The sequence below is a fragment of the Pseudophryne corroboree genome, chromosome 2 (assembly GCF_028390025.1).
Source record: "Pseudophryne corroboree isolate aPseCor3 chromosome 2, aPseCor3.hap2, whole genome shotgun sequence".
NCBI classification, from domain to species: Eukaryota; Metazoa; Chordata; class Amphibia; order Anura; family Myobatrachidae; genus Pseudophryne; species Pseudophryne corroboree.
This window is the reverse complement of record NC_086445.1, coordinates 1020985261-1021012769: the sequence shown is the minus strand read 5'-3', so window position 1 is coordinate 1021012769 and position 27509 is coordinate 1020985261. Positions and strand designations below refer to the sequence as shown.

At 46.4% G+C, this 27509-nt stretch overlaps 1 protein-coding gene across 2 annotated transcripts in view; it reads left to right on the top strand.

Moving 5' to 3' along the window:
* Positions 1–27509, top strand: part of LOC135050310 (interferon-induced GTP-binding protein Mx1-like) — a 139381-nt gene that overhangs the window by 9364 nt on the left and 102508 nt on the right. For both annotated transcript variants that reach the window (XM_063956714.1, XM_063956713.1), the window contains exon 5: positions 19529–19683. In XM_063956714.1, the coding sequence (XP_063812784.1) occupies positions 19529–19683 (155 nt within the window). The remainder of the gene's footprint in view (positions 1–19528; positions 19684–27509) is intronic.

Genomic DNA, 27509 nt, shown 5'->3' with positions numbered 1-27509 from the left:
AGCAACTCCATGATATTATCTGAGTGATATACACATCTCCTGGATATTATATGAGTGATATAAGCACCAACCAGATAATGGGCCGGATGGAATGCGGCCCAAGTTCGGCGGTCATGTGGTATGCCGGCCGAACTCTGACTTTTTTTTAAAGGGGCAATCAATCACAAGCCAAAGCCATGCCTTGTAAATGATTGCCCCTTTAACAAAAAAGTCTGAGTTCGGCCGGCATCCTGCACGTCTGCCAAACTCGGCGGCATTACATCCGACCCATTATCTAAGTGATATAAGCACCTCCAGGAATATTATCTGAGTGATATATGCACCTCACGGATATTATATGAGTGATATAAGCACCACCTGGATTTTGGGTGTATTTCAGACCTGATTGCTGCTGCAAATTTGTTATCAGTTGGTCAAAACCATGTGCACTGCAGGGGAGGCAGATATAACATGTGCCGAGAGAGATAGATTTGGGTGTGATGTGTTCAATCTGAAATCTAAATTACAGTGTAAAAATAAAGCAGCCAGTATTTACTCTGCACAGAAACAAAATAACTCACCCAAATCTAACTTTCTCTGACGTCCTAAGTGGATGCTGGGACTCCGTAAGGACCATGGGGATTAGCGGCTCCGCAGGAGACTGGGCACAACTAAAGAAAGCTTTAGGACTACCTGGTGTGCACTGGCTCCTCCCACTAAGACCCTCCTCCAGACCTCAGTTAGATTCTTGTGCCCGGCTGAGCTGGATGCACACTAGGGGCTCTCCTGAGCTCTTAGAAAGAAAGTATATTTTAGGTTTTTTATTTTACAGTGAGATCTGCTGGCAACAGACTCACTGCAGCGAGGGACTAAGGGGAGAAGAAGCGAACCTACCTAACTGGTGGTAGCTTGGGCTTCTTAGGCTACTGGACACCATTAGCTCCAGAGGGATCGACCGCATGGAACCGGCCATTGATGTTCGGTCCCGGAGCCGCGCCGCCAGCCCCCTTACAGAGCCAGAAGCAAGAAGTGTTCCGGAAAATCGGCGGCAGAAGACTTCAGTCTTCACCAAGGTAGCGCACAGCACTGCAGCTGTGCGCCATTGCTCCTCATGCACACCTCACACTCCGGTCACTGATGGGTGCAGGGCGCCCAGAGGCTATATATGTGATAAATACCCCTCCCAGAATCCATAAAAAAGCGGGAGAAAAGTCAGCGAAAAAGGGGCGGAGCTATCTCCCTCAGCACACTGGCGCCATTTTCTCTTCACAGTGCAGCTGGAAGACAGCTCCCCAGGCTCTCCCGTGTAGTTTTCAGGCTCAAAGGGTTAAAAAGAGAGGGGGGGCACTAAATGTAGGCGCAATATTGTTTATACAAGCAGCTATTGGGGGAAAAATCACTCAGTTATAGTGTTAATCCCTGCATTATATAGCGCTCTGGTGTGTGCTGGCATACTCTCTCTCTGTCTCCCCAAAGGACTTTGTGGGGACCTGTCCTCAGTCAGAGCATTCCCTGTGTGTGTGCTGTGTGTCGGTACGGCTGTGTCGACATGTGGGATGAGGAAGGTTACGTGGAGGTGGAGCAGAGGCCGATAAATGGGATGTCGCCCCCTGTGGGGCCGACACCAGAGTGGATGGATAGGTGGAAGGTATTAACCGACAATGTCAACTCCTTACATAGAAGGCTGGATGACGTAAAACAGCTGTGGAACAGCCGGCTTCTCAGCCCGCGCCTGCCCAGGCGTCTCAAAGGCCATCAGGGGCTCAAAAAAGCGCCCGTTACCTCAGATGGCAGACACAGATGTCGACACGGAGTCTGACTCCAGTGTCGACGAGGTTGAGACATATACACAATCCACTAGGAACATCCGTTACATGATCTCGGCAATGAAAAATGTGTTACGCATTTCTGACATGAACCCAAGTACCACATAAAAGGGGTTTTATTTTTGGGGAGAAAAAGCAGCCAGTGTTTTGTTCCCCCATCAGATGAATGAATGAAGTGTGTAAAGTAGCGTGGGTTCCTCCGATAAGAAACTGGTAATTTCTAAAAAGTTACTGATGGCGTACCCTTTCCCGCCAGAGGATAGGTCACGTTGGGAGATATCCCTTAGGGTGGATAAGGCGCTCACACGTTTGTCAAAAAAGGTGGCACTGCCGTCTTAGGATACGGCCACCTTGAAGGAGCCTGCTGATAAAAAGCAGGAGGCTATCCTGAAGTCTGTATATACACACTCAGGGTATATACTGAGACCTGCAATTGCCTCAGCATAAATAGTGCTGCTGCAGCGTGGTCTGATACCCAGTCAGATAATATTAATACTCTAAGACAGGGATAATAGTTTGCTAACATAGAGCATATTAAAGACGTCGTCTTAGATATAAAGGATGCACAGAGGGATATTTGCAGACTGGCATCCAGAATTAATGCAATGTCCATTCTGCCAGGAGGGTATTAGAAACCCAGCAGTGGACAGGTGATGCTGCCTATAAAAGGCACATGGAGATTCTGCCTTATAAGGGTGAGGAATTGTTTGGGGATGGTCTCTGGGACCTCGTATCCACAGCAACAGCTGGGAAGAAATTTTTTTACCTCAGGTTTCCTCACAGCCTAAGAAAGCACTGTATTTTCAGGTACAGTCCTTTCGGCTTCAGAAAAGCAAGCGGGTCAAAGGCGCTTCCTTTCTGCACAGAGACAAGGGAAGAAGGAAAAAGCTGCACCAGCAGCAAGTTCCCAGGATCAAAAATCTTCCCCCGCTTCCTCTGAGTCCACCGCATGACGTTGGGGCTCCACAGGTGGAGACAGGTGCGGTAGGGGCGCGTCTCGGGAACTTCAGGGACCAGTGGGCTTGCCCACAGGTGGATCCCTAGGTTATGCAAATAGTATCACAGGGATAAAGGCTGGAGTTCGAGGCGACTCCCCCTCGCCGTTACCTCACATCAGCCTTGCCTGCTGCCCTCGGAGAAAGGTAGTACTGGCGGCAATTCACAAGCTGTACTTCCAGCAGGTGAAATCAAGGTACCCCTCCTTCAACAAGGCCGGGGTTACTATTCCAAAATGTTGTGGTACCGAAACCAGACGGTTCGGTGAGACCCATTCTAAAATTGAAAGCCTTGAACACTTATATACGAAGGTTCAAGTTCAAAATGGAATCGCTCAGGGCGATTATTGCAAGCCTGGAGAATTTCATGGTATCACTGGACATCAAGGATGCTTACCTGCATGTCCCTACTTACCCTCTTCACCAGGAGTACCTCAAAATTGTGGTACAGGATTGTCATTACAATTCCAGACGTTGCCGTTGGTCTGTCCCCGGCACCGAGGTATTTACCAAGGTAATGGCCGAAATAATTATCCCGTACTTGGACGATCTCCTTATAAAGGCGAGGTCCAGGGATCAGTTGTTCGGCGGAGTAGCACTATCTCGGGAAGTGCTACAACAGCACGGCTGGATTCTGAATATTCCAAAGTCGCAGCTGGTTCCTACGACGCGTCTACTGTTCCTGGGTATGGTTCTGGACACAGAACAGGATAAAAAGGGTTTCTCCCGGAGGAGAAGTCCAAGGAGTTGTCGTCTTTAGACAGAGACCTCCTAATACGTATACAGGTGTCGGTGCATCAATGCACGCGAGCCCTGGGAAGGATGGTAGCTCTTACGAAGAAATTCCATTCGCCAGGTCCCATGCAAGGATTTTCCAGTGGGATCTGTTGGACAAGTGGTCCGGGTCGCATCTTCAGATGCATCGGCGGATAACCCTGTCTCCAAGGGCCAGGGTGTCGCTGTTGTGGTGGCTGCAGAGTGCTCATCTTCTAGGGGGCCGCAGATTCGGCATACAGGACTGGGTCCTGGTGACCACGGATGCCAGCCTTCGAGGCTGGGGGGCAGTCACACAGGGAAGAAACTTCCAAGGCTATGGAAAAGTCAGGAGACTTCCCTACACATAAATATTCTGGAACTAAGGGCCATTTACAATGCCCTAAGTCAGGCTAGACCCCTGCTTCAACACCGGCCGGTGCTGATCCAGTCAGACAAAATCATGGCGGTCGCTCATGTAAACCGACAGGGCGGCACAAGAAGCAGGATTGCGATGGCAGAAGCCACAAGGATTCTCCGATGGGTGGAAAATTATGTGTTAGCACTGTCAGCAGTGTTCATTCCCGGAGTGGACAACTGAGAAGCAGACTTTCTCAGAAGACACGACCTCCACCCGGGAGAGTGGGGACTTCATCCTGAAGTTTTCCAAATGATTGTACACCGTTGGGAAAGGCCACAGGTGGACATGACGGCGTCCCGCCTCAACAAAAAGCTACAAAGATATTGCGCCAGGCCAAGGGACCCTCAGGCGATAGCTGTGGACGCTCTGGTAACACCGTGGGTGTACCAGTCGGTGTATGTGTTCCCTTCTCTGCCTCTCTTACCCAGGGTAATGAGAATAATAAGAAGGAGAGGAGTAAGAACTATACTCATTGTTCCGGGTTGGCCAAGAAGAGCTTGGTAACCAGAACTCCAAGAAATGATCTCAGAGGACCCATGGCCTCTGCCGCTCAGACAGGACCTGCTGCAGCAGGGGGCCTGTCTGTTCCAAGATGTACCGTGGCTGCGTTTGACGGCATGGCGGTTGAACGCCGGATCCTGAAGGAAAAGGGCATTCCGGAGGAAGTTATCCCTACGCTATTTAAAGCTAGGAAAGAAGTGAACGCAAACCATTATCACCGCATATGGTGGAAATATGTTGCGTGCTGTGAGGCCAGGAAGGCCCCAAAGGAGAAATTTCAGCTAGGTCAATTTCTGCACTTCCTACAGTCAGAGGTGACTATGGGCCTAAAATTGGGTTCCATGAAGGTCCAGATTTCGGCTCTATCGATTTTCTTCCAAAATAGAACTGGCTTCACTGCCTGAAGTTCGGACTTTTGTTAAGGGAGTGCTGCATAGTCAGCCCCCGTTTGTGCCTCAAGTGGCACCGTGGGATCTCAACGTGGTGTTGGATTTCCTGAAGTCGCATTGGGTTGAGCCACTTAAATCCGTGGAGCTACAATACCTCACAATGAAAGTGGTCATGCTGTGGGCCGTGGCGTCGGCCAGGCGTGTATCAGAATTGGCGGCTTTGTCATACAAAAGCCCTTATCTGTATTTTATATGGATAAGGTGGAATTGAGGACTCGTTCCCAATTCCTTCCTAAGGTGGTATCAGTTTTTCATGTGAACCAACCTATTGTGGTGCCTGCGGCTACTTGGGACTTGGAGGATTCCAAGTTACTGGACGTAGTCATGGCCCTGAAAAGTATATGTTTCCAGGACGGCTGGAGTCAGGAAAACTGACCCGCTATTTATCCTGTATGCACCCAACAAGCTGGGTGCTCCTGCTTCTAAGCAGACTATTGCTCGCTGGATCTGTAGCACGATTCAACTTGCACATGCTGCGGCTGGACTGGCGCACCCTAAATCTGTAAAAGCCCATTCCACGAGGAAAGTGGGCTCTTCTTGGGCGGCTGCCCGAGGGGTCTCGGCTTTACAACTTTGCCGAGCTGTTACTTGGTCGGGTTCAAACATTTTTGCAACAGTCTACAAGTTTGATACCCTGGCTGAGGAGGACCTAGAGTTTGCTCATTCGGTGCTGCAGAGTCATCCGCACTCTCCCGCCCGTTTGGGAGCTTTGGTATAATCCCCATGGTCCTTACGGAGTCCCAGCATCCACTTAGGACGTCAGAGAAAATAAGATTTTACTCACCGGTAAATCTATTTCTCGTAGTTCGTAGTGGATGCTGGGCGCCCATCCCAAGTGCGGATTGTCTGCAATACTTGTTTATAGTTATTGCCTAACTAAAGGGTTATTGTTGAGCCATCTGTTGAGAGGCTCAGTTATATTTCATACTGTTAACTGGGTATAGTATCACGAGTTATACGGTGTGATTGGTGTGGCTGGTATGAGTCTTACCCGGGATTCAAAATCCTTCCTATTTGTGTCAGCTCTTCCGGGCACAGTATCCTAACTGAGGTCTGGAGGAGGGTCTTAGTGGGAGGAGCCAGTGCACACCAGGTAGTCCTAAAGCTTTCTTTAGTTGTGCCCAGTCTCCTGCGGAGCCGCTAATCCCCATGGTCCTTACGGAGTCCCAGCATCCACTACGGACTACGAGAAATAGATTTACCGGTGAGTAAAATCTTATTTTCTCTGCAAATGTTATATCTGTCCCACCTGCAGTGCACATGGGCCCTCATTCCGAGTTGTTCGCTCGCAAGGCGAATGTAGCAGAGTTACACACGCTAAGCCGCCGCCTACTGGGAGTGAATCTTAGCTTCTTAAAATTGCGACCGACGTACGCGCAATATTGCGATTACAAACGAGTTAGCAGTTTCAGAGTAGCTCCAGACTTACTCTGCCTGTGCGATCATTTCAGTGCTTGTCGTTCCTGGTTGACGTCACAAACACACCCAGCGTTCGCCCAGGCACTCCCACCGTTTCTCCGGCCACTCCTGCGTTTTTTCCGGAAACGGTAGCGTTTTCAGCCACACGCCCCTGAAACGCCGTGTTTCCGCCCAGTAACACCCATTTCCTGTCAATCACATTACGATCGCCGGAGCGAAGAAAAAGCCGTGAGTAAAAATACTTTCATCATAGTAAAGTTACTTGGCGCAGTCGCAGTGCGAACATTGCGCATGCGTACTAAGCGGATTTTCACTGCGATGCGATGAAAAATACCGAGCGAACAACTCGGAATGAGGGCCATGGTTTTGCCCAACTGCTAACAAATTTGCAGAAACGATCGGGTCTGAATTAGGGGGGTCATTCCGAGTTGATCGCTCGCTAGATGTTTTTAGCAGCCATGCAAACACTAAGCCGCTGCCCTCTGGGAGTGTATGTTAGCTTAGCAGAAGTGCGAACGAAAGGATCGCAGAGCGGCTGCAAAATAATTTAGAGCAGTTTCAGAGTAGCTTCAGACCTACTCAGCGCTTGCGATCACTTCAGACCGTTCAGTTCCTGATTTGACGTCACAAACACGCCCTGCATTCGGCAAGCCACGCCTGCATTTTTCCGGGCACGCCTGCATTTTCTCGATCATTCCCTGAAAATGGTCAGTTGACACCCAGAAACGCCCCCTTCCTGTCAATCACTCTGCGGCCAGCATTGCGACTGAAAAGCATCACTAGACCTTGTGTGAAACTACTTCGGCTGTTGTGAAAGTACGTCGCGTGTGCGCATTGCGCCGCATACGCATGCATAGAAGTGCCGTTTTTTTGCCTCATCGCTGCACAGCGAACGAATGCAGCTAGCGAACAACTCGGATTGACTCCCTAGGCCCAATATCTGAGTGATATAAGCACCTCCCGGATATTATATGAGTGATATAAGCACCTCCCGGATATTATATGAGTGATATAAGCACCTCCAGGAATATCATATGAGTGATATAAGCACCTCCAGGAATATCATATGAGTGATATAAGCACCTCCAGGAATATCATATGATTGATATAAGCACCTCCCGGATATTATATGAGTGATATAAGCACCTGCTGGATATTATCTGAGTGATATAAGCATCTCCCGGATATTATCTGAGTGATATAAGCATCTCCCGGATATTATCTGAGTGATATAAGCACCTCCAGGAATATTATATGAGTGATATAAGCACCTCCAGGAATATCATATGAGTGATATAAGCACCTCCAGGAATATCATATGAGTGATATAAGCACCTCCAGGAATATCATATGAGTGATATAAGCACCTCCCGGATATTATCTGAGTGATATAAGCATCTCCAGGAATATTATATGAGTGATATAAGCACCTCCAGGAATATTATATGGGTGATATAAGCACCTCCAGGAATATTATATGAGTGATATAAGCACCTCCAGGAATATCATATGAGTGATATAAGCACCTCCAGGAATATCATATGAGTGATATAAGCACCTCCAGGAATATTATATGAGTGATATAAGCACCTCCAGGAATATCATATGAGTGATATAAGCACCTCCAGGAATATCATATGAGTGATATAAGCACCTCCCGGATATTATATGAGTGATATAAGCACCTCCCGGATATTATATGAGTGATATAAGCACCTCCCGGATATTATATGAGTGATATAAGCACCTCCCCGGATATTATCTGAGTGATATAAGCACCTCCAGGAATATCATATGAGTGATATAAGCACCTCCAGGAATATCATATGAGTGATATAAGCACCTCCCGGATATTATATGAGTGATATAAGCACCTCCCGGATATTATATGAGTGATATAAGCACCTCCCGGATATTATATGAGTGATATAAGCACCTCCCGGATATTATATGAGTGATATAAGCACCTCCCCGGATATTATCTGAGTGATATAAGCACCTCCAGGAATATCATATGAGTGATATAAGCACCTCCAGGAATATCATGAGTGATATAAGCACCTCCCGGATATTATATGAGTGATATAAGCACCTCCCGGATATTATCTGAGTGATATAAGCATCTCCAGGAATATCATATGAGTGATATAAGCATCTCCAGGAATATCATATGAGTGATATAAGCACCTCCAGGAATATTATATGAGTGATATAAGCACCTCCAGGAATATCATATGAGTGATATAAGCACCTCCAGGAATATTATATGAGTGATATAAGCACCTCCAGGAATATTATATGAGTGATATAAGCACCTCCAGGAATATCATATGAGTGATATAAGCACCTCCAGGAATATCATATGAGTGATATAAGCACCTCCAGAAATATTATATGAGTGATATAAGCACCTCCAGAAATATTATATGAGTGATATAAGCACCTCCAGGAATATTATATGAGTGATATAAGCACCTCCAGGAATATCATATGAGTGATATAAGCACCTCCAGGAATATTATATGAGTGACATAAGCACTTCCAGGAATATTATATGAGTGATATAAACACCTCCAGGAATATTATATGAGTGATATAAGCACCTGCAGAAATATTATATGAGTGATATAAGCACCTCCAGGAATATTATATGAGTGATATAAGCACCTTGTCAGGAATCGACTCACCACAGTTACATCTGTCCGTCGGTGCGGACTCCGTCCGGGGTCCCTACGTTTTGCTGTCACCCGATTCCCTGTTGCCGGACGTCATCCTAGGCCTGGGAGCACTCCTGTTGTCAGCAGGCGTGAGAGCACGCCGCGTTCCCGCCGGGCCGCGGCATGGGCGCCGCCATGACAGTCTCCATCAGCCTGAGTACGGCGGCCAATCCGGAGCTTGGCCGCGCCTCCTTGTTCCACTCCAGCCAATGTCTGCACACCAGGGGGTATATCAGGAGCTGCAGGATGAGCCTGTGGTTGTCCTGAACTTTGTGTCACTCCTGCGACCCATGTGCCTGGATCCTCCGTGTTCCTGGTTACCTTCCTGGATCCTCCGTGTTCCTGGTTACCTTCCTGTTCCTCCGTGTTCCTGGTTACCTTCCTACATCTCCGTGGAACTACAAGCATCAGCAACCCCTGCATCTGTATTTGGCTCCACACCTAACTACAACCGCAGTGTGCTTCAGCCTCTGCAGTAGAGACTCTCTCCAGGTGCATTCCATCACCTCACCTGTGAAGCAGCTTGCTAGCTGCCTGTGCTTAACGAACTGCTCTGTGAACTTCCACCTGAGTCTCCTGCATCTGCTACCAGGTTTGCTACACATATATCACCATCTCTGCTGGCTCCACATTTTAAACCATTCTGGTTCTCACACCAGTGAACTTATCCATCATTACCATTTCCTCCATAGACTCTCAGCTTCCAAGCTGCACCATTTCCATTGCATACTTTTTATTGTTTATTCCTGCACGTTATTCTGCTGCCTTATTGTGTGAACTTTTATGTTAATAAAACACCATTGCGCTGATGCGCAGAAACCCAATCCAGCCTCCTCACTTCTTCCATCCTACCTCCACTGACCCACTAGCGCCCCCTCCGGGGACACAAGCAAAACCGAACCTGACAGTAAGTTCAGGACCGATGGACTCGGACGGTGGTCAGAGTGTGGAGTCAGGGGCCTTACAAAATCTGGTCTCCCGTTTGGATGGTCAAGAGGCTGTGCAGCAGCAGATGTTTCAGTTCCTGCAAGGAATGTCCTCCCGGATTGATACACTGCAACAATCCCTGCCTAGTGTACCTGCTTCTCCAGTTCCAGTTACCCCAGCACCTGCAAGTGCTGTGAGCTCTTCTATGTCGGCTGCATCAGCTCCAGTGTCACGCTTGCACCTGCCCGTGCCCAGCAAATATGATGGCAGTCCGAAGCTATGTCGCGGATTCCTTAACCAATGTGAAATCCAGTTTGAATTATTATCACACAATTTCCCCACGCCAAGATCCAAGGTTGCCTACATTATCTCACTGCTCTCTGGTTCTGCCTTGAGTTGGGTGTCTCCTCTGTGGGAACGTGCTGACCCTCTGATGAACAACTACGCTGAATTCGTTTCAACCTTCAGACGCATCTTTGACGAACCGGGTCGTGCAACATCAGCCTCTGCAGATCTTATTCAGCTTCGTCAAGGTACCCGGAGTATGGGCCAATATGTCATCCAGTTCCAGACATTAGCCGCAGAGATCCAGTGGAATAACCAAGCCCTGGTAGCAGCCTTCTGGCATGGACTTTCGGATCGGATCAAGGATGAACTGGCAACCCGCGATGTCCCTGAGCAATTGTCTGAACTAATCTCTCTGTGCATCAAGTTGGACTCTCGCATTCGCGAACGCAACAGTGAGCGTGCTCGTAGTGAGCCTCGCAAGTCAAGAATGGTACCTTCAGTACAATTTCAGCCTCCACCTTCTGATGAGCCTATGTAAATTAATGCGTCCCGCTTAACTCCTGAGGAGCGGTCAAGAAGACTCCGTGAGAGACTGTGTCTTTATTGTGCGGCTACAGGTCACCAGATTAATTCCTGTACAGTGCGTTCGGGAAACGCCAGATCCTGACTTGTAAAGGAGGAGTCAAGTTGGGATCTTCTAGACAAGCTCCTTCAAATCAAGACCTTATTCTTCCTGTGACTTTAGAGACTACGGCTGGACTCCAGTCTGCAACTGCGTTGGTGGACTGTGGAGCCACGGGAAACTTTATCACTCAGGCTGCAGTAGATAAGTTTCATTTGCCTGTCTGCAAACTCTCATATCCAGTCTACATTACTGCAGTGGATGGTAGCCGAATTTCCAAGGGCTATATCTCTCACCAGACCAAGCCAGTGGTACTGGGAGTCGGGTTTCTGCATTCTGAATTAATAAAGTTTTTAGTTATTCCTCAGGCAACCCAGGAGATTGTGTTGGGTATGCCCTGGCTCAAACTACATAATCCGCGGATTGATTGGTCTACGTTACAACTCACTTCCTGGGGTTCACATTGCCGTCAGTCCTGCTTAGCTCAATTTTACCCTATAAGGTCTTCTGAAGTCAAGTCCCAGTCAAGTCTTCCTGCGGCCTACCAAGATTTCTCAGACGTCTTCAGTGAAAAGGTTGCTGATGTTCTGCCGCCCCATAGAGAGTGGGATTGCCCCATAGACCTCATTCCTGGCAAAAAACCACCTAGGGGGCGTACGTATCCGTTATCTGTTCCTGAAACAGAGGCGATGAGCGATTACATCAGGGAGAACTTACAGAAGGGATTCATCCGCCCCTCATCTTCACCCGCTGGTGCGGGCTTTTTCTTTGTTAAGAAGAAGGATGGAGGATTACGTCCATGCATCGACTACCGGGGTCTCAATGACATTACCATCAAAAATAGCTATCCATTACCCCTCATCACTGAGTTGTTTGATAGAGTCAAGGGAGCCCGCATCTTCACCAAGTTAGATCTCCGCGGTGCCTATAATCTCATCAGGATCCGTAGTGGTGACGAATGGAAGACAGCTTTTAATACTCGAGATGGTCATTACGAGTACCTGGTAATGCCATTCTGGTTGTGCAATGCCCCAGCAGTATTCCAGCACTTCGTTAACGAAATCTTCCGTGACGTTCTGTATAAGTATCTTGTAGTTTACCTGGATGATATCCTCATCTTCTCCCAAGATATCTCTTCTCATCGTCTACAAGTCCGTGAGGTCCTCCGACGTCTTCGTGAGAACCGTCTCTACGGCAAGTTGCTCAAGTGTACTTTTGAAGTCTCTTCCATACCCTTCCTGGGGTATATAATTTCCGGATCGGATCTCCAGATGGACCCGACAAAGTTGGAAGCTATTGCCAATTGGTCCATTCCGAATACTCTCAAGTCCATTCAGCGATTCCTGGGATTCGCTAATTATTATAGGAAGTTCATCCGAGGATTCTCAACTCTCATCGCTCCTATTACCAGCTTAACTCGGAAGGAGGCAGATCATTCCAACTGGTCAGAAGAAGCTTTAGCCGCATTTCAAAAAATCAAGCTGGCTTTCATGTCTGCTCCAGTTCTGTCTCAACCAGATGTTAACAAGCCATTCGAGTTGGAGGTGGATGCTTCCACAGTAGGAGTTGGAGCTGTTCTCTCCCAGAAGGGAACTGATGGGAAGATTCACCCTTGTGGATTTTATTCTCGTAAATTCCTTCCTGCAGAAGCTAACTATTCCATTGGTGACCAAGAACTACTGGCGATCAAGCTGGCCCTTGAGGAATGGAGGTATCTCCTGGAAGGGGCCAAATTTCCATTCAACATCTATACGGATCATAAAAATCTGCTTTACTTAAAGGCAGCCCAGTGTCTTAATCCTCGCCAGTCCCGGTGGGCTATGTTCTTTTCTCGTTTTAACTTTAAGCTTCATTTCCGCCCAGGTTCCCAGAATATCAAAGCAGACGCTTTGTCCCGATCTATGGAGTCCAAAGAAGGGACGTCCGATCCAGTTCCGCATTCCATCCTGAATCCAGTCGTATTTGCTTCATCTCAAGTTTCTCCTGCTCCGCCTCCTGGTAAGACTTTTGTTTCCCCAGAACTGCGTCCCAAGTTGCTGTCTTGGGCTCATCAGTCCAAATTCACTGGGCATCCTGGTGTCCTAAAGACCTTCAAGTTTCTCTCCGAGACATACTGGTGGCCGAAGATGAAAGTCGACATCAAAGACTTTGTGGCATCCTGTCCTAAGTGTGCGCAGCACAAGACTCCTCGTCAGTCTCCAGCAGGTCAGTTACAGCCATTATCTATTCCCAGCCGTCCCTGGTCACACCTGTCCATGGATTTCATCTCCGACCTTCCCTCTTCTCAAGGATATAATACCATCTGGGTTGTGGTTGACAGGTTTACCAAAATGGCTCATTTTGTTCCTCTCCAGGGTCTCCCTTCTGCCCCAAAACTTGCTCAAATCTTCCTACGGGAGATTTTCCGTTTACATGGACTGCCCACTGAAATTATATCTGACCGTGGAGTTCAGTTCGTGGCAAGGTTTTGGAGAGCCCTTTGTTCTGCCATGCAAGTCAGTCTTAAGTTTTCGTCGGATTACCACCCTCAGACAAATGGGCAGACAGAGAGGGTAAACCAAGAGTTGGAAACCTTTTTAAGACTTTATGTTTCATCTTCTCAAGATGACTGGTTGGATCTGCTTCCGTGGGCCGAATTTGCCCACAACTTCCGCTACCATACTGCTACAGAAACAACTCCATTCTTTGCTGTATATGGACAACATCCTCGTGTTCTGGATTTTCAAGACCTTCCTAACATCGATGTTCCTGCCGCCACTGTTGTTTTGGGTCAGTTCTCTTCAACCTGGAAGAAGATTCATGCTTCCCTCAAGAAAGCTTCCAGTCGTTATAAGTTCTTTGCTGACTGGAAAAGACGTGCAGTTCCTAGCCTGAAGCCTGGTGAGAAGGTTTGGCTCTCCACTCGGAACCTCCGTCTTAGAGTGCCATCGATGAAGTTCGCACCACGCTTCATCGGTCCCTTCACCATCGAAAAAGTCATCAGTCCGGTGGCTTACAAACTCAAATTGTCTCCTTCATTACGAATTCCTAATGCCTTTCATATCTCTCTCCTCAGACCGTTAGTCCTGAATCGCTTCCAAAGAGCTCTTCCAGTTGGTCCCAGAATACGAACCCAGCGGGGCGTAGAGTTTGAAATAGAGAAGATTCTGGATTCTCGTTGCCGGTACGGTCGTTTGCAATACCTCATAGACTGGTCCTGTTATGGTCCTGAGGAGAGAAGCTGGGTGAATTCTTCTGACGTCCATGCTCCAAGGTTGGTCCGTATCTTCCACAGAACTCACCCTTCCAAGCCACGTGGGTGTTCGGTGCCCACCCATAAAGGAGGGGGTACTGTCAGGAATCGACTCACCACAGTTACATCTGTCCGTCGGTGCGGACTCCGTCCGGGGTCCCTACGTTTTGCTGTCACCCGATTCCCTGTTGCCGGACGTCATCCTAGGCCTGGGAGCACTCCTGTTGTCAGCAGGCGTGAGAGCACGCCACGTTCCCGCCGGGCCGCGGCATGCGCGCCGCCATGACAGTCTCCATCAGCCTGAGTACGGCGGCCAATCCGGAGCTTGGCCGCGCCTCCTTGTTCCACTCCAGCCAATGTCTGCACACCAGGGGGTATATCAGGAGCTGCAGGATGAGCCTGTGGTTGTCCTGAACTTTGTGTCACTCCTGCGACCCATGTGCCTGGATCCTCCGTGTTCCTGGTTACCTTCCTGGATCCTCCGTGTTCCTGGTTACCTTCCTGTTCCTCCGTGTTCCTGGTTACCTTCCTACATCTCCGTGGAACTACAAGCATCAGCAACCCCTGCATCTGTATTTGGCTCCACACCTAACTACAACCACAGTGTGCTTCAGCCTCTGCAGTAGAGACTCTCTCCAGGTGCATTCCATCACCTCACCCGTGAAGCAGCTTGCTAGCTGCCTGTGCTTAACGAACTGCTCTGTGAACTTCCACCTGAGTCTCCTGCATCTGCTACCAGGTTTGCTACACATATATCACCATCTCTGCTGGCTCCACGTTTTAAACCATTCTGGTTCTCACACCAGTGAACTTATCCATCATTACCATTTCCTCCATAGACTCTCAGCTTCCAAGCTGCACCATTTCCATTGCATACTTTTTATTGTTTATTCCTGCACGTTATTCTGCTGCCTTATTGTGTGAACTTTTATGTTAATAAAACACCATTGCGCTGATGCGCAGAAACCCAATCCAGCCTCCTCACTTCTTCCATCCTACCTCCACTGACCCACAAGCGCCCCCTCCGGGGACACAAGCAAAACCGAACCTGACACACCTCCAGGAATATCATATGAGTGATATAAGCACCTCCAGGAATATTATATGAGTGAAACAAGCACCTCCAGGAATATCATATGAGTGATATAAGCACCTCCAGGAATATCATATGAGTGATATAAGCACCTCCAGAAATATTATATGAATGATATAAGCACCTCCAGAAATATTATATGAGTGATATACGCACCTCCAGGAATATCATATGAGTGATATAAGCACCTCCAGGAATATTATATGAGTGAAATAAGCACCACCCGGATATTATCTGAGTCATATAAGCACCTCCAGGATATTATCTGAGTGATATAAGCACCTCTAGGAATATTATCTGCGGGATATAAGCACCTCCAGGAATATTATCTGAGTGATATAAGCACCACCCGGATATTATATGAGTTATATAAGCACCTCTCGGATATTGGGGGTCATTCCGAGTTGTTTGCTCGTTATTATTTTTCACTACGGTGCGATTAGTCGCAAACTGCGCATGCGCAATGTACGCAGCGCGCCTGCGCCAAGTAAATTAGCACAAAAGTTCGGTATTTTACTCACGGCGTAACAAAGTTTTTTCATCGTTCTACTGATCGGAGTGTGATTGACAGGAAGTGGGTGTTTCTGGGCGGAAACTGACCGTTTTCTGGGAGTGTGCGGAAAAATGCAGGCGTTTCAGGGAAAAACGCGGGAGTGTCTGGAGAAACGATGGAGTGGCTGGGCGTGTGTGTGACGTCAAACCAGGAACGAAACTGACTGAACTGATTGCTATTTGTGAGTAGGTCTGGAGCTACTCAAAAACTGCTTAGAAATTTCTATTCGCAATTCTGCTAATCTTTCGTTCGCAATTCTGCTATGCTAAGATACACTCCCAGAGGGCGGCGGCTTAGCGTGTGCAATGCTGCTAGAAGCAGCTAGCGAGCGGACAATTCGAAATCACCCTCAAAATCGGGACTTTAGTAAATAAACCCCCAGGTATGTGATGTTGTCTGAAAGAAACAAGAGGTTTGAGATTGCTGTGCACTGGTTCTGCCCTGGACTGCGGTAGCAATGCTTCTTATTAGAGTTATTGTCAAGATGACCAATGGTAGAAGTTAGTTACAGTATTATACGCTCAGGGAGTCTGAGAACTTTCGCCTGATGGTGGTGCTCCCAGAGTTAGTAATATTAGTCAAAAGAAAAAAGAGGAAAGAAAGACTCTTTGTTGGGGTGCACTTAATACTGTAATAAAAAAGATTTAAAAATTACCTTTTCATCAATTATTAAAAAGACAGTAAGGTTACACACAGAAATGTACAAGGATAAAGTTACTCAGTAAAAATTAGAACGAGGTGAGCACCTCCAATGGACCTTCTAAGGGGGAAGCATTTAGTCTATAATGATATAAAGATTAATTTTGAGGTGTTCAGAATGTAATATAGATGAAATAAGGTGAGACTATTAGGTTATGATAATGTGGCACTTTAATGTGGATATCAATATCGGTTTGTTATTCGTGCCAATAGATAATCACTCCTGGTTGTAACCAAAGACTTAATGTTCTGCCAAGAGAAAGAGCTTTATAGTCTACATGGAGGAGTCTACATGGAGGAGAGGCTAGATCTACTGTATACCTATTGATGGAATTGGGTTGGGTATGGATTACAGGCAGATGGGATGCCGGCTGTCAATATCCCGAGCCAGGCGAAGTACAGCGTCACGGTCTTTAAACGTGCAATAAAAGTCCTAGCCGGGGTCCCCGGCGGCGGCGGTCTAAGCGGGAGTCTGTGTGCTCGCTCCACCGCGAATTGAGAGGTAAATGCTTCCTTACCAAATAATTTAACAAGCCAACCTTCAAGAAACGACTCCGGGGAGGTGCCCTCTGCTCTCTCAGGGAGCCCAACAAACCGAACATTGTTGCGCCGCAATCTCCCCTCTATAACGGACATTTTGGCTTGCATAGACACCATCTGGGTAGATAAGGCATCCACTTTCGTTTGTAGGGGTGATGTAGTATCTTCCAGAGCCGATATCCGATGCTGCGTCTCACCCACTCTCTCCCGGATTTTCTGTAGGTCTTGTCTGAGTAGAGAGACGTCCACCTGCACTTGCCCAATCTTATCAGTGACCCTCTGCTCAGACGCAGAAATAGCCTGTAGTATCTGCTGGGTAGAATGCACTTGCTCATTTGGGTCAGGGGCATCGACCTCAGCCGCAGGCGAGGATGGATTAGTGTCTCCCTGCCTCGCCAAATGAGATGCCTGCTGCGGTCTAGCAAATTTCTCCAATTTCGCAGCGGCGTCTGCCGCACTTTGACCTCCTCTCACCATTGCAGCACCGGACACGGAGTTAAAAAGTATATTACAGCAAAAAGTTCCCAAATAGTACAGGGTCAGCACAGGGGCCAGAGCAGCACGGGTCGGGTCAATATGATAAACAATAGAGTAACGGCAGTCTCGCGTGCACACTTTAGATCACTCTGTAAGTAAGTGACTGTAAGGATGGCTGAGTCAGCACACAAGCAAAACGTATGAGCACAGGTGCAGCAGCGTCAAAGTGTCAGCCTCCAGCTATATACTTTCCACAGCAAAAGTAGGTGAAACCTCAGCCAAGGCACATCCCTTTATATATTTATTAAGCCCAGGAAGGAGAGAGAGGGGTAGCCCCAGCCCACTCCGCTGCACGGCACTACAGGGGGAGAAGGATTGCAGGAGCTGTAGAAAATGGCGGCTTCGCAGGCTTTTCACACTGCACTTAGCCGCCTGTAATATCACCGTCGGTCCCCGGGCAAGCACCTCCGCTGGTCCGTATGTAAGACAGGGCCCCCACCATCGCGTCTCTCCATCCGGAGGATCAGCACACAGCCACCGCCGGAAGCGCTACCACTCGCCGTCCCGGAAGCTGCAGCGATGACGGGCGCAGTGTCTGGGAGCCGGGCCAGCACACTGAATGGGTCACAAGTAAGGCACCGCGCCAAGCATAGGGTCCGTATTAGCGGCTGCAGGTACAGCACGCTTTCAGCCACCAGTTAGGCAGGTCACAGGAGCCACAGGTCAGGGCAAAAGGATGGGAAAACAGTATGGTAGTGGAGAGCTAAGGCTGCAAGCAGCTGCTCCATGCCGATCCAAGCCACGCCCCCCATGTCTTCTTATTCTTAACTTTCCCTTCCTCTCGACCCCGGCTCATCATTGCTGTATGACCATATCATACAGCCCACCAAGAACCTTTGCAATCTGGTGGACAACTATGCAATAGATAGCACCTATCCTTGTGTATCCATGCCTATTTCCCTATAGATTGTAAGCTTGCGAGCAGGGCCTTCCTACCTCTATGACTGTTTGTTATTACCCAGTTTTCTTATATCATTGTTATTTCCAATTGTAAAGCGCAACGGAATTTACTGCGCTATATAAAAAACTGTTAATAAATAAATAAATAAAATAAATAACCTACCATGTACTGTATGTAGGTAAGCATGCGTTTCTGCGATTGGTAAAGTAAAGTGATTGCATCACTTACTTTGTCCTGTGGGACCTTGGGTGGCCTACTATGCATGCAAGCTCATCAGACAACTAGAAATGTGCATGGGCCCCGTGTTTTTGTTTTGGATCTGGATTTTTTTAATAAATATTGATAAAATCGATAAAATAAAGTAAAAAATCCAAAACAGCTAAATCATGTAAATTTGACCCGATTAAATGCAATCCAAACCCCGACTCGGTTTCTAAATCCAAGTTCCGAACTGACAACAGAATCGAGTTGGACATTGGTTCCACTTGAGACCTCAAAGTGATTCTGAGCTGCAACGCGATTTGACTCAGAACCCCTAAGTTCTTATTTCAGGAAAACCGAACTGCTCATCTTTACAGACAACGCCTGTGCGAGTAGCTATTCCCGGTATTATGGGAAGAGTAAACCGTAGGCTACAGTACAATAGCTAACGTCATCTCCAATATCTACTGCAGAATTTTAATACACTCAGGGTATACCTAATGAAAAGCGTGTTTAACAAATATGACACTAAGGGAGATAAATAAAGTAGACCAGAAAGTGCTATCCATGTGGCTTGAACAGGAATTGAGTAACATAGGCCAGAGGTTCTCAAACGCGGTCCTCAAGGCACCCCAATGGTCCAGGTTTTAAGTTTATCCATGCTTGGCCACAAGTGACTTAATTAGTACCTCAGTCAGTTTGCTTTAACCATCTGTGCTGAGCCATGGACATACCTAAAACCTGGACTGTTGGGGTACGTTGAGGACCGCATTGAGAACATCTGACATAGGCATCACCTACATACAGTAGTTCTCCTAAGGGAGTGTTGGCCCCAGTCATTTACCCAATGTTGTTTTCCCCAATCTCATTTGCAGCTCAGGACACAATGGCTGGACCAGGTGTCGGGATCAGTTCTAATCTTATAAGCCTTGAGGTGATCTCTCCTGAGGTTCCCGACCTGACGCTCATTGATCTCCCTGGAATTGCAAGAGTGGCTGTTGGAAACCAGCCAAAGGACATTGGAGTCAAGGTGAGATGTTAGATTCTGGCAAACGTCTCTCTGGTAAACAGTTGTTGAGGTATTGTAACATAGTAACATAGTTTGTGAGGTTGAAAAAAGACAATTGTCCATCGAGTTCAACCTGTTAGTGATCTCCTATACCAGAAGGTAGATCGCGATCGGCCGGTAGCTCTTGGAGCACCTGCCGGTAGGTCGCAACATACTTAACCGAAAATGACTGTAAGGAGCCTGCTGCCGCTGCTTCTCTTCACAGTTCCCAGGGATGCAGTGTGTGGGTGACGTAATGATGTCACCCGTGATGTGAGGAGCCTGGGTGCTAGTTGGATCCAGTTTGATCCAGCCGGCGGTGGCGACAACACGGGAGAAGCAGCCAACGGGAGGCCATGCAGCGTGACAGCTGGAGCCGTGACTGCGGGGAGAGGGAGGACTGAAGCTAGGCAGCGTGACAACTTGTCAGGTAAGTTATGCAAAGAGGGGTTTCTTCACAAGGGGAGGGATGATCTGCAAAGAGGGGGAGGGGGAACTGCACAGAGCGTGGTGTCTTCACAAAGGGTGGAGGATCTGCAAAGAGAGGATTATTGTACAGGGGGCTATTATGCAGGGGAGTGGAAGGGGGGTATCTGCACAAGGGGGGGGATCAGCAAAGGGAGGGCATTTGCACAGAGGGGGGTTATTTGATTTTGTCATTTTTAATGCTATTTTTAAATGTGCGCATTATTATTGGTGCTGTTATTTGATGGCGTCATTATTAATGCTATTTTTAAATGTGAGCGTTATTATTGGTGTTATTTGATGCCGGTAGATCACCGGTAAGTAAGTGAACAAAAAGTAGATCCCAGATCCCAAAAGCCGGCCACCCCTCTCCTACACTGTAATATTTTTTAAGACTAAACTTAACTGGGGTGAGTGTTTAGCCGTTATTTCAAGTACGACTTGGTTTTTCTTTTTTTGTTTGTTATTTTATATATTTTGTTTTATTACTATAGTGTATGAGTTACCCATCATATCCCTGTATATCATTTTTCTTTAGACATTTATATAGCCCATTCTTAAAAGTAGAGACGAGTTCGCCATTACTACTCTCTCAGGCAGGGAATTCCAAATATGTATTGTCTTTACTGTGAAGAAACCTTTCAGTCTCTGTGTGCGAAATCTCCTCTCCTCTAACCTAAGCGGGTGTCCACGTGTCCTTTGTGATGAACTTACTACGAACAAATCCCCCACTAGCTCTGTGTATTGATAGAGTCAAATATCTACCTTTTAACATTAGCTATATACTAATACCGTGTAGCCGTAATGGCTGCTAAACCACGTGCACATGCTACGTACTCCGTACGCTATTTGAAGACCTCGCACGTGGTACGCAAATTAAGTACACATGCTGTGCTGGGTGTACGGAATACCCACAGCGAGCATACACACAGACAGTAACCTTTATAACTTTAAACACAGAATATGCTTACACTGTAAACCTTAATACCGTGGTACTATAATGCATTTAACACTGAACCTTTGTGAGTATGCAAGCTGTTTGAGCAATTGAGATACTCAGAAACCCTTTGTACTAGCTAGAGAGACACAGACACCCTGCTGAGGTTCCAAAACCTTTACTAACGAGCTTTTAGATATATTAAAAGGGGTACACAGTTACAGCTTATACTCTACATACTAACATCAATATCTAAGCAGGATAACTATACATAAATATACAATAGCGTCACAATCTTATACTATAACAGAGTGAGAGAGAGAGAGTATGGCCAATACAAACAGGGAACAGGTTGATTACAGAGAATTACTTACACACACTGGGAATGATTGCTGCGCAGCTTTCTGGTACCAGCTCCAAGTTAGTCAAGATGAAAACCGTTTGTGGAGAGTGAGAGAGTGAGCTGCCCAGGCTGGCTGATCTTATATACACTGCATACAGTACACTACAAAGGGACCTATAATCTCATTGTTCATTGGACACAGGAATGTCTCCTCGCATCATAACAAAAGGTCATAGGTTAGTTTGAACAGGTGGGCTGTGACTATTTCAAACTTTACAAGGGGGGGAGGGAATCTCAGGATTTCCAACACATGGACAGTAAATAAATGTCCAGAAACTACTAATGGCCATAACTATATGCTGCAGCGATTAATCTTTACCTAACCAGCACCAGATTGTTGCTATTAAAATACTCTTCGGTTAGGTACCAAGCACAACTGCTCAAACCCTGTGTGGCCCTTCGTACCATAAAAAGAGGAATTCCTTTGTCCAGGGACCAACTACATTAAACAGACTTACAGTTATTATTAAGGGGAACATTATCTATAAAACGCACTATTTGGATTTATTGAGTAGCGATTGAGTCGCTCGCTAGACGCACACAAACTCTACCGTAAATGCACATACCATGCGCTCGAGCGCATGGCCGTGGAGGCGCCGTCACGCAACTGAGTATGCGCACACACGGGAGAAAATGTGCACGTGCAGCGGGCAAGCGCATGAGGAATATATGGCAACGTGTAGCATGATATTTTTCTGACTTTGACAGTCCACCCTTTGGCAGTCATCAATAACTGCCACTTCCTAAAACAATTCAAAAAAAAAAAAATATATATATATATATATACCATCATGTTAGTACCATTTTATGATTGAGGAAAAGGGAGGAGAGGAGAAGGTGGGAAAAAGGTATGACCTAGTGAGATAGTGGAAGCATGTGTGTATGAGTCCATGTTTGAGGGGTCATGTATCATCGTGCTGTACGTGTTTTAAATCAAGCTTCGAGGTATTGTGAAGTATACATTTGAATTCCTTCTTATCCCGTATTAATGGTCTGTGGATGGGCTGTCAAACTTTACCGAGCTGTTTTCGGATTTTGGTTGCAACAAAATGGGGGAGCACATTTTAGTTGATGATACATGAATGGGGGGGTATGTGAGTGCTGATATCTGTGTCTATATTCCCTATCGACTATGTGTGTTATTACCTGAAGGCTGTAGAAATGAAGATAAGAAGCAATTATGGTAAATGCAGTCATAAACTATGTGAGTTTAATATACATTTGCCGATTGAAGTCTTGTCTTGTGTCTTGTCTCGATGTACATGTTGACTGTAGTCTCCCGATGCTTTTGCTATAAATGGTGAGCAAAAGCTTTCTCAATGTCCATAGACTTACAATCTTTAAAGTATTGGGCTATCGTAAAAGTTAAAGTCACTAGGGATATTGGGGGTCTATGGCATTGTCCATCAGTGGTCTGTGTAAAAGGTTGTCAAATTCTTCTTCCAAGCGGATGTCTTTGTACCTTGGAGGAAAACAAAGGAGAAACGGGTGAAAGAAACGGACCGTGGAATCACATTTTCATCACAACATTGTCTCTATCGTTGGGTCATACATCAAATTAGTCGTTGTTATTATAGTATCTTCGCTCCTTAAGCTCATCACTCTGGTATTACCTTTACACTTCGTTAAACCTCGAACGCATCTAAATATCAGACCGACCAATATGATGACACCCAGAATACACAAAAGAAATTTCCCTACATCCATAATAACACCTTGGGCCCATTCTTCTAAACCAGAGAACCAGTTTCATGGGTTCAACCATGACACCCAACTGGTCAGCCCATTACCCACAGCAGCAATGGTGAGATTGTGTTTCCTTCGGAACTCCCATTTTAATTGCAAAATGTCATCCATTTTTTTTTGTCTATGACCTCGACCGGGTCCTCAGTGCTGTTTGTAATATACGTGCAACACTTTACTCCATATTGAGTAGCCAAGGTGACACAATACCCGCCCGTTACTGCTGTGAGATAATTGAGAATCATCCTATGCTGAACCAGTTCTGTTTTGTAGGCTTGTAACTCTCTCCCAGTATACCTGAACGTGTCGTCATACATTTCAGTGATATTGTCTAATAAATTTGCAAGCGCAGATATATATCTATAATTCAACACTCTGGCGGTACGAGTGACATCTAACGCGAGTAGGACTTGAATCCCGGTGGATTCATGGATCAGGTCAGAGGCCGGATGCTGTGTTCTTTCTATCAGGTGCCGTTTAACGATGTGTTCATAATGAGTGTGAGTATAAGGAGCTTGGGCACTACGATGAATATCTTTCATTTTGTTATGGGATACAGTCATTACTTCAGGAAATACTTTTCCAATACAACATAATCCCTCTGAGTTTGGGGCAAGCCACTTATACGCCTTCCTCCCGCATATGAAATATGCATCATCGGGGAGAACATATGGGACGGAGTATGACATTACCATATTACAAATTTTCCATGTGAAATCTCCTAACCCTAATTCTTTCATCTGTTTAGTACACGTATCAGTTTGTACGATCTGTGCACAGTATCCTGGTGATACTTCTCCAACTCGCATGATCCCACTTCCTAAGGTGTACCTATACCGAAAGAATTTCCTATGGTCGGCTATCTGGCGTATAAGTTCTGTGTCTATGGGCAATCTGTCGGCTCTATGTGAGAATGTCATGGTTCGATTACTCCATGACACTTCCCAATTTCCCGGCTTTCGGGGATTGGAAATGTTAAAGCACACTAAGGACCTATCCACATGATATTGGTGGAGCTTCAAACTAGGAGGACTAGAGATATTAAACCTCCTGTCCACCGGCCTCCCACCACTTAGCTCAAGTACCTCTCCTACAGTTAAAGGGAATGGTGCTAGTCCTGATTTGCTATGGCCTTGAGGTACTTGAGAGCATACCCAACAGTCTGTCTGATTTAACACTTTACCCACTAATGAGTGATAGTCACTCAATGGGTGCCGGTCCATGTGGATATTAAAACTGGACTGACATTTCTTGATGCACCCATCCTCAACTATACTGTCACAATGCCTACAGATGCAGTTCTCTTTAGCTAACAATCCTTCACAATGTCTACAAATAACATGGCTGCTAGATCGTTTTCTGGTACTCGCCTTTGCTTGGTGATTGTGTTGCTATTGGAAATTTACACCTCCGTCTCAGTCATCAGAAACCTCCTTTCTCGACCTCACTGGTACTCTCACCGGAACAGACTGCTCTGGTCAACAGGAAAACACGGACTGCATTCTCTTGGGGCGTGTCCATCTTACAGGAGGAGAAAGAAATTTGTAATGGGGGTACAAAAAAAAATACTTTGAGGGGAAAGAAAAATGTTACGATGTCTTATGTCCTCTAGTCTTGTTGTTCTTCTTGTTCTGCTGTCATCTCAAAGGTGCTGTCTCTCAGTCTTCCAAACGAACACTCCGGTGATACAATATTCCTTCCAAATCAGCGATCTCTCTGTAAGGAGCAAAAAATCTTGCATTACCATTTGTCTAACTGATGTGTGACATACCATCTTTAAAACATGAGAAAGAAGAGAAGAGAGAAAAACAAACGAGAGAGAGAATAATTCATATATATGTTATATAAAACAACAAATAAAAAACATTGTCAGATCTTCCGTTCACCATCAGGCTGTCACACCAACACATCCATTGGTATCTTTGCGCAGTCTCCCCCACCAGTATTTCCACACTCCACCTTTCTGTGCCTGGCCAGGACACACCGATGTCGGTAGGTCACACTGGGGTTAGGTAGACTTCTGCAAAGACCAAGTAGCTATGTGATGTTTGAGTTCTGCCGATGAACATCAGAGATGGGAAAAAGAAACATTTACAAATAAATTACAACGTTTACCCGGCTGTTCCTGTGTCTACAAGGAACTGACCTCCCAATTTCATTAACTGTAACCTCAGGCTTACTATCAGTCCTAATGATCACCTTTCCCGACTACATATTACAGGTGCGGCCCAAACTTCTTCCTATATGATCCCTGATTACAATTTCGTGTGTCATAACTCTGCTCGTGTTCTTGTCTAGGGGGTCTGACTTTATGTGGGCTGTTACAGTTGCTGGCATAATGCCCTTCTCTTTTACAAAGATAACAAATCCTTGGCTTCCTCCATGTGCCAGTGACCTGGGGTTTCGGTCGATTTGATGCCTCCTGTAGTGCTTGGATGCTCATCACCATCAACCGCTCTCCCTGTGCTTCCCTGGTTCTTTGGATATTACGGTCATGCTCGATAGCGGACTCTCTTAATGCAGCCACCGAGATACCTCTCCAGTGAGGTAGAGAGGTTTGTACCCTGATTCTTAGTGTGTCTTTTAAGCCGTCCATTAATACGGACACAGCTACTTCTCTATGATTCACATTTGCTTTAATGTCTTCTATCCCTGTATACCTAGCCATGTCCTGCAATGCCCGATGGAAATAATGAGTAGCTGTTTCTCCCTCTTTTTGTTTTATGGAGAAAATTTTGATCCATTTGACAACAGCAGGAAAATACACTCCCAACTGCAGATTGATTCTTTTTACATTATCTTGATTGTACTCATCCGTAAGGGGTACCTCTTCATCTAGTTTACAGTCAGCGATAAATTTCATTGAGTCGACATTGGGGGGTAAACATGCCCTCAGCAATGTCCGCCAATCTTTGTTAGTGGGCTCTGCAGAGTTACCTAGCTCTCTAATGTATCTCTGGCTTGCAACCAGATCTTTCCTAGGATCAGGGAATTCAGACATCATTGATCTTAATTCTGTTCGGGAAAAGGGGCAGTGCATGGCGATGTTCCTGACAGGAGTGACTCCTGAAGTGTCAGTTTTCCCATGTGGTACTGCAATTACCCTGACAGGATTAAGTCCAATAACGTCATTCTGAGTTGGTTCTACAATATGAGGTACATTTGTTTGTGCGTGATATATAACACCATACGTACCTGTGGACATGACCTCACCTGACCCTCCGTTAGGGGGTTTGATTACTGCCTTTACCGATTTGGTCGCGTCCACCTGGATGTCTTGTATGATGGCTGCTGAGAAAGGTGCCGACATCGTGCTGGGCTCACTTTCTTGTTTGTAATCCTGAGGGAAGTTTAACATGGGGTGCGACTTGCACAGGTTAACAGTTGTACATTTAACAGTTTTACTTTTATCATTGTTACATTTGTTACAATTACTCTTATCATCTATAATACAGTTGCTAAGTGCATGTTTATCAAACACCAGTGTGCCACTCTCTGTAACCACCTTCTCTCCTGTTGACATATTATTATTTTTTTACCACAGTGAGAGTCAGCTGTGTAAGCTAATCCTCCTTGTATTTCACCTTCCTGTTGCCATATCTGTAAACAATCATGTCTAATTCGTTGCTTCCCGGATTTTATGAGACAGATCCTTCGCCTTAAATTATGCAATACCTCTGAGTCAAAACTACCTATCCCAGGAAATGGTGCTTTATCCCCCACAGTCATTCGTGTCCATTCGTCACAAAAGGTCTCAGTGTGGGGACCATACTTCCCCCACATTACTAACCGAGCAGACCCTCGGGGTCTGCAAGCCTCTTCAGTCTGAACCCTGACTGCTAAACGTCCCTGTGTTGTGCACTTGGCTTCCATTGTGGACCTTTTTAACACAGAAAAACTTCCTAAAATGCACCAAACACAGAAGTCTATGGTGGAAGTTTTCCAAGCTCTTCCACCAGCTTCTTCTGCTCCGAGTACAACGAATCCGCCCCTTTTAGCAGACCCACGTAATCCTTGCAGGCCCTACCAGCGAAAATTCCTTACCTTTATATTTTTACACAAATCACGCTTGCATGTGCTCCCTACAACACGCATGAGAGCAATTTAATATACGACCTCATATCACGGTGCGTTATTGGTCACACATACAACCGTGCGGTCCAATCGTACCACTTATAGACACTTGTTGCCTATAAATGGTAGGATCATTGGAGTCTCCCTACTGTGCTCCAAAACAGCCAGAGCGTAATACCATGAAAA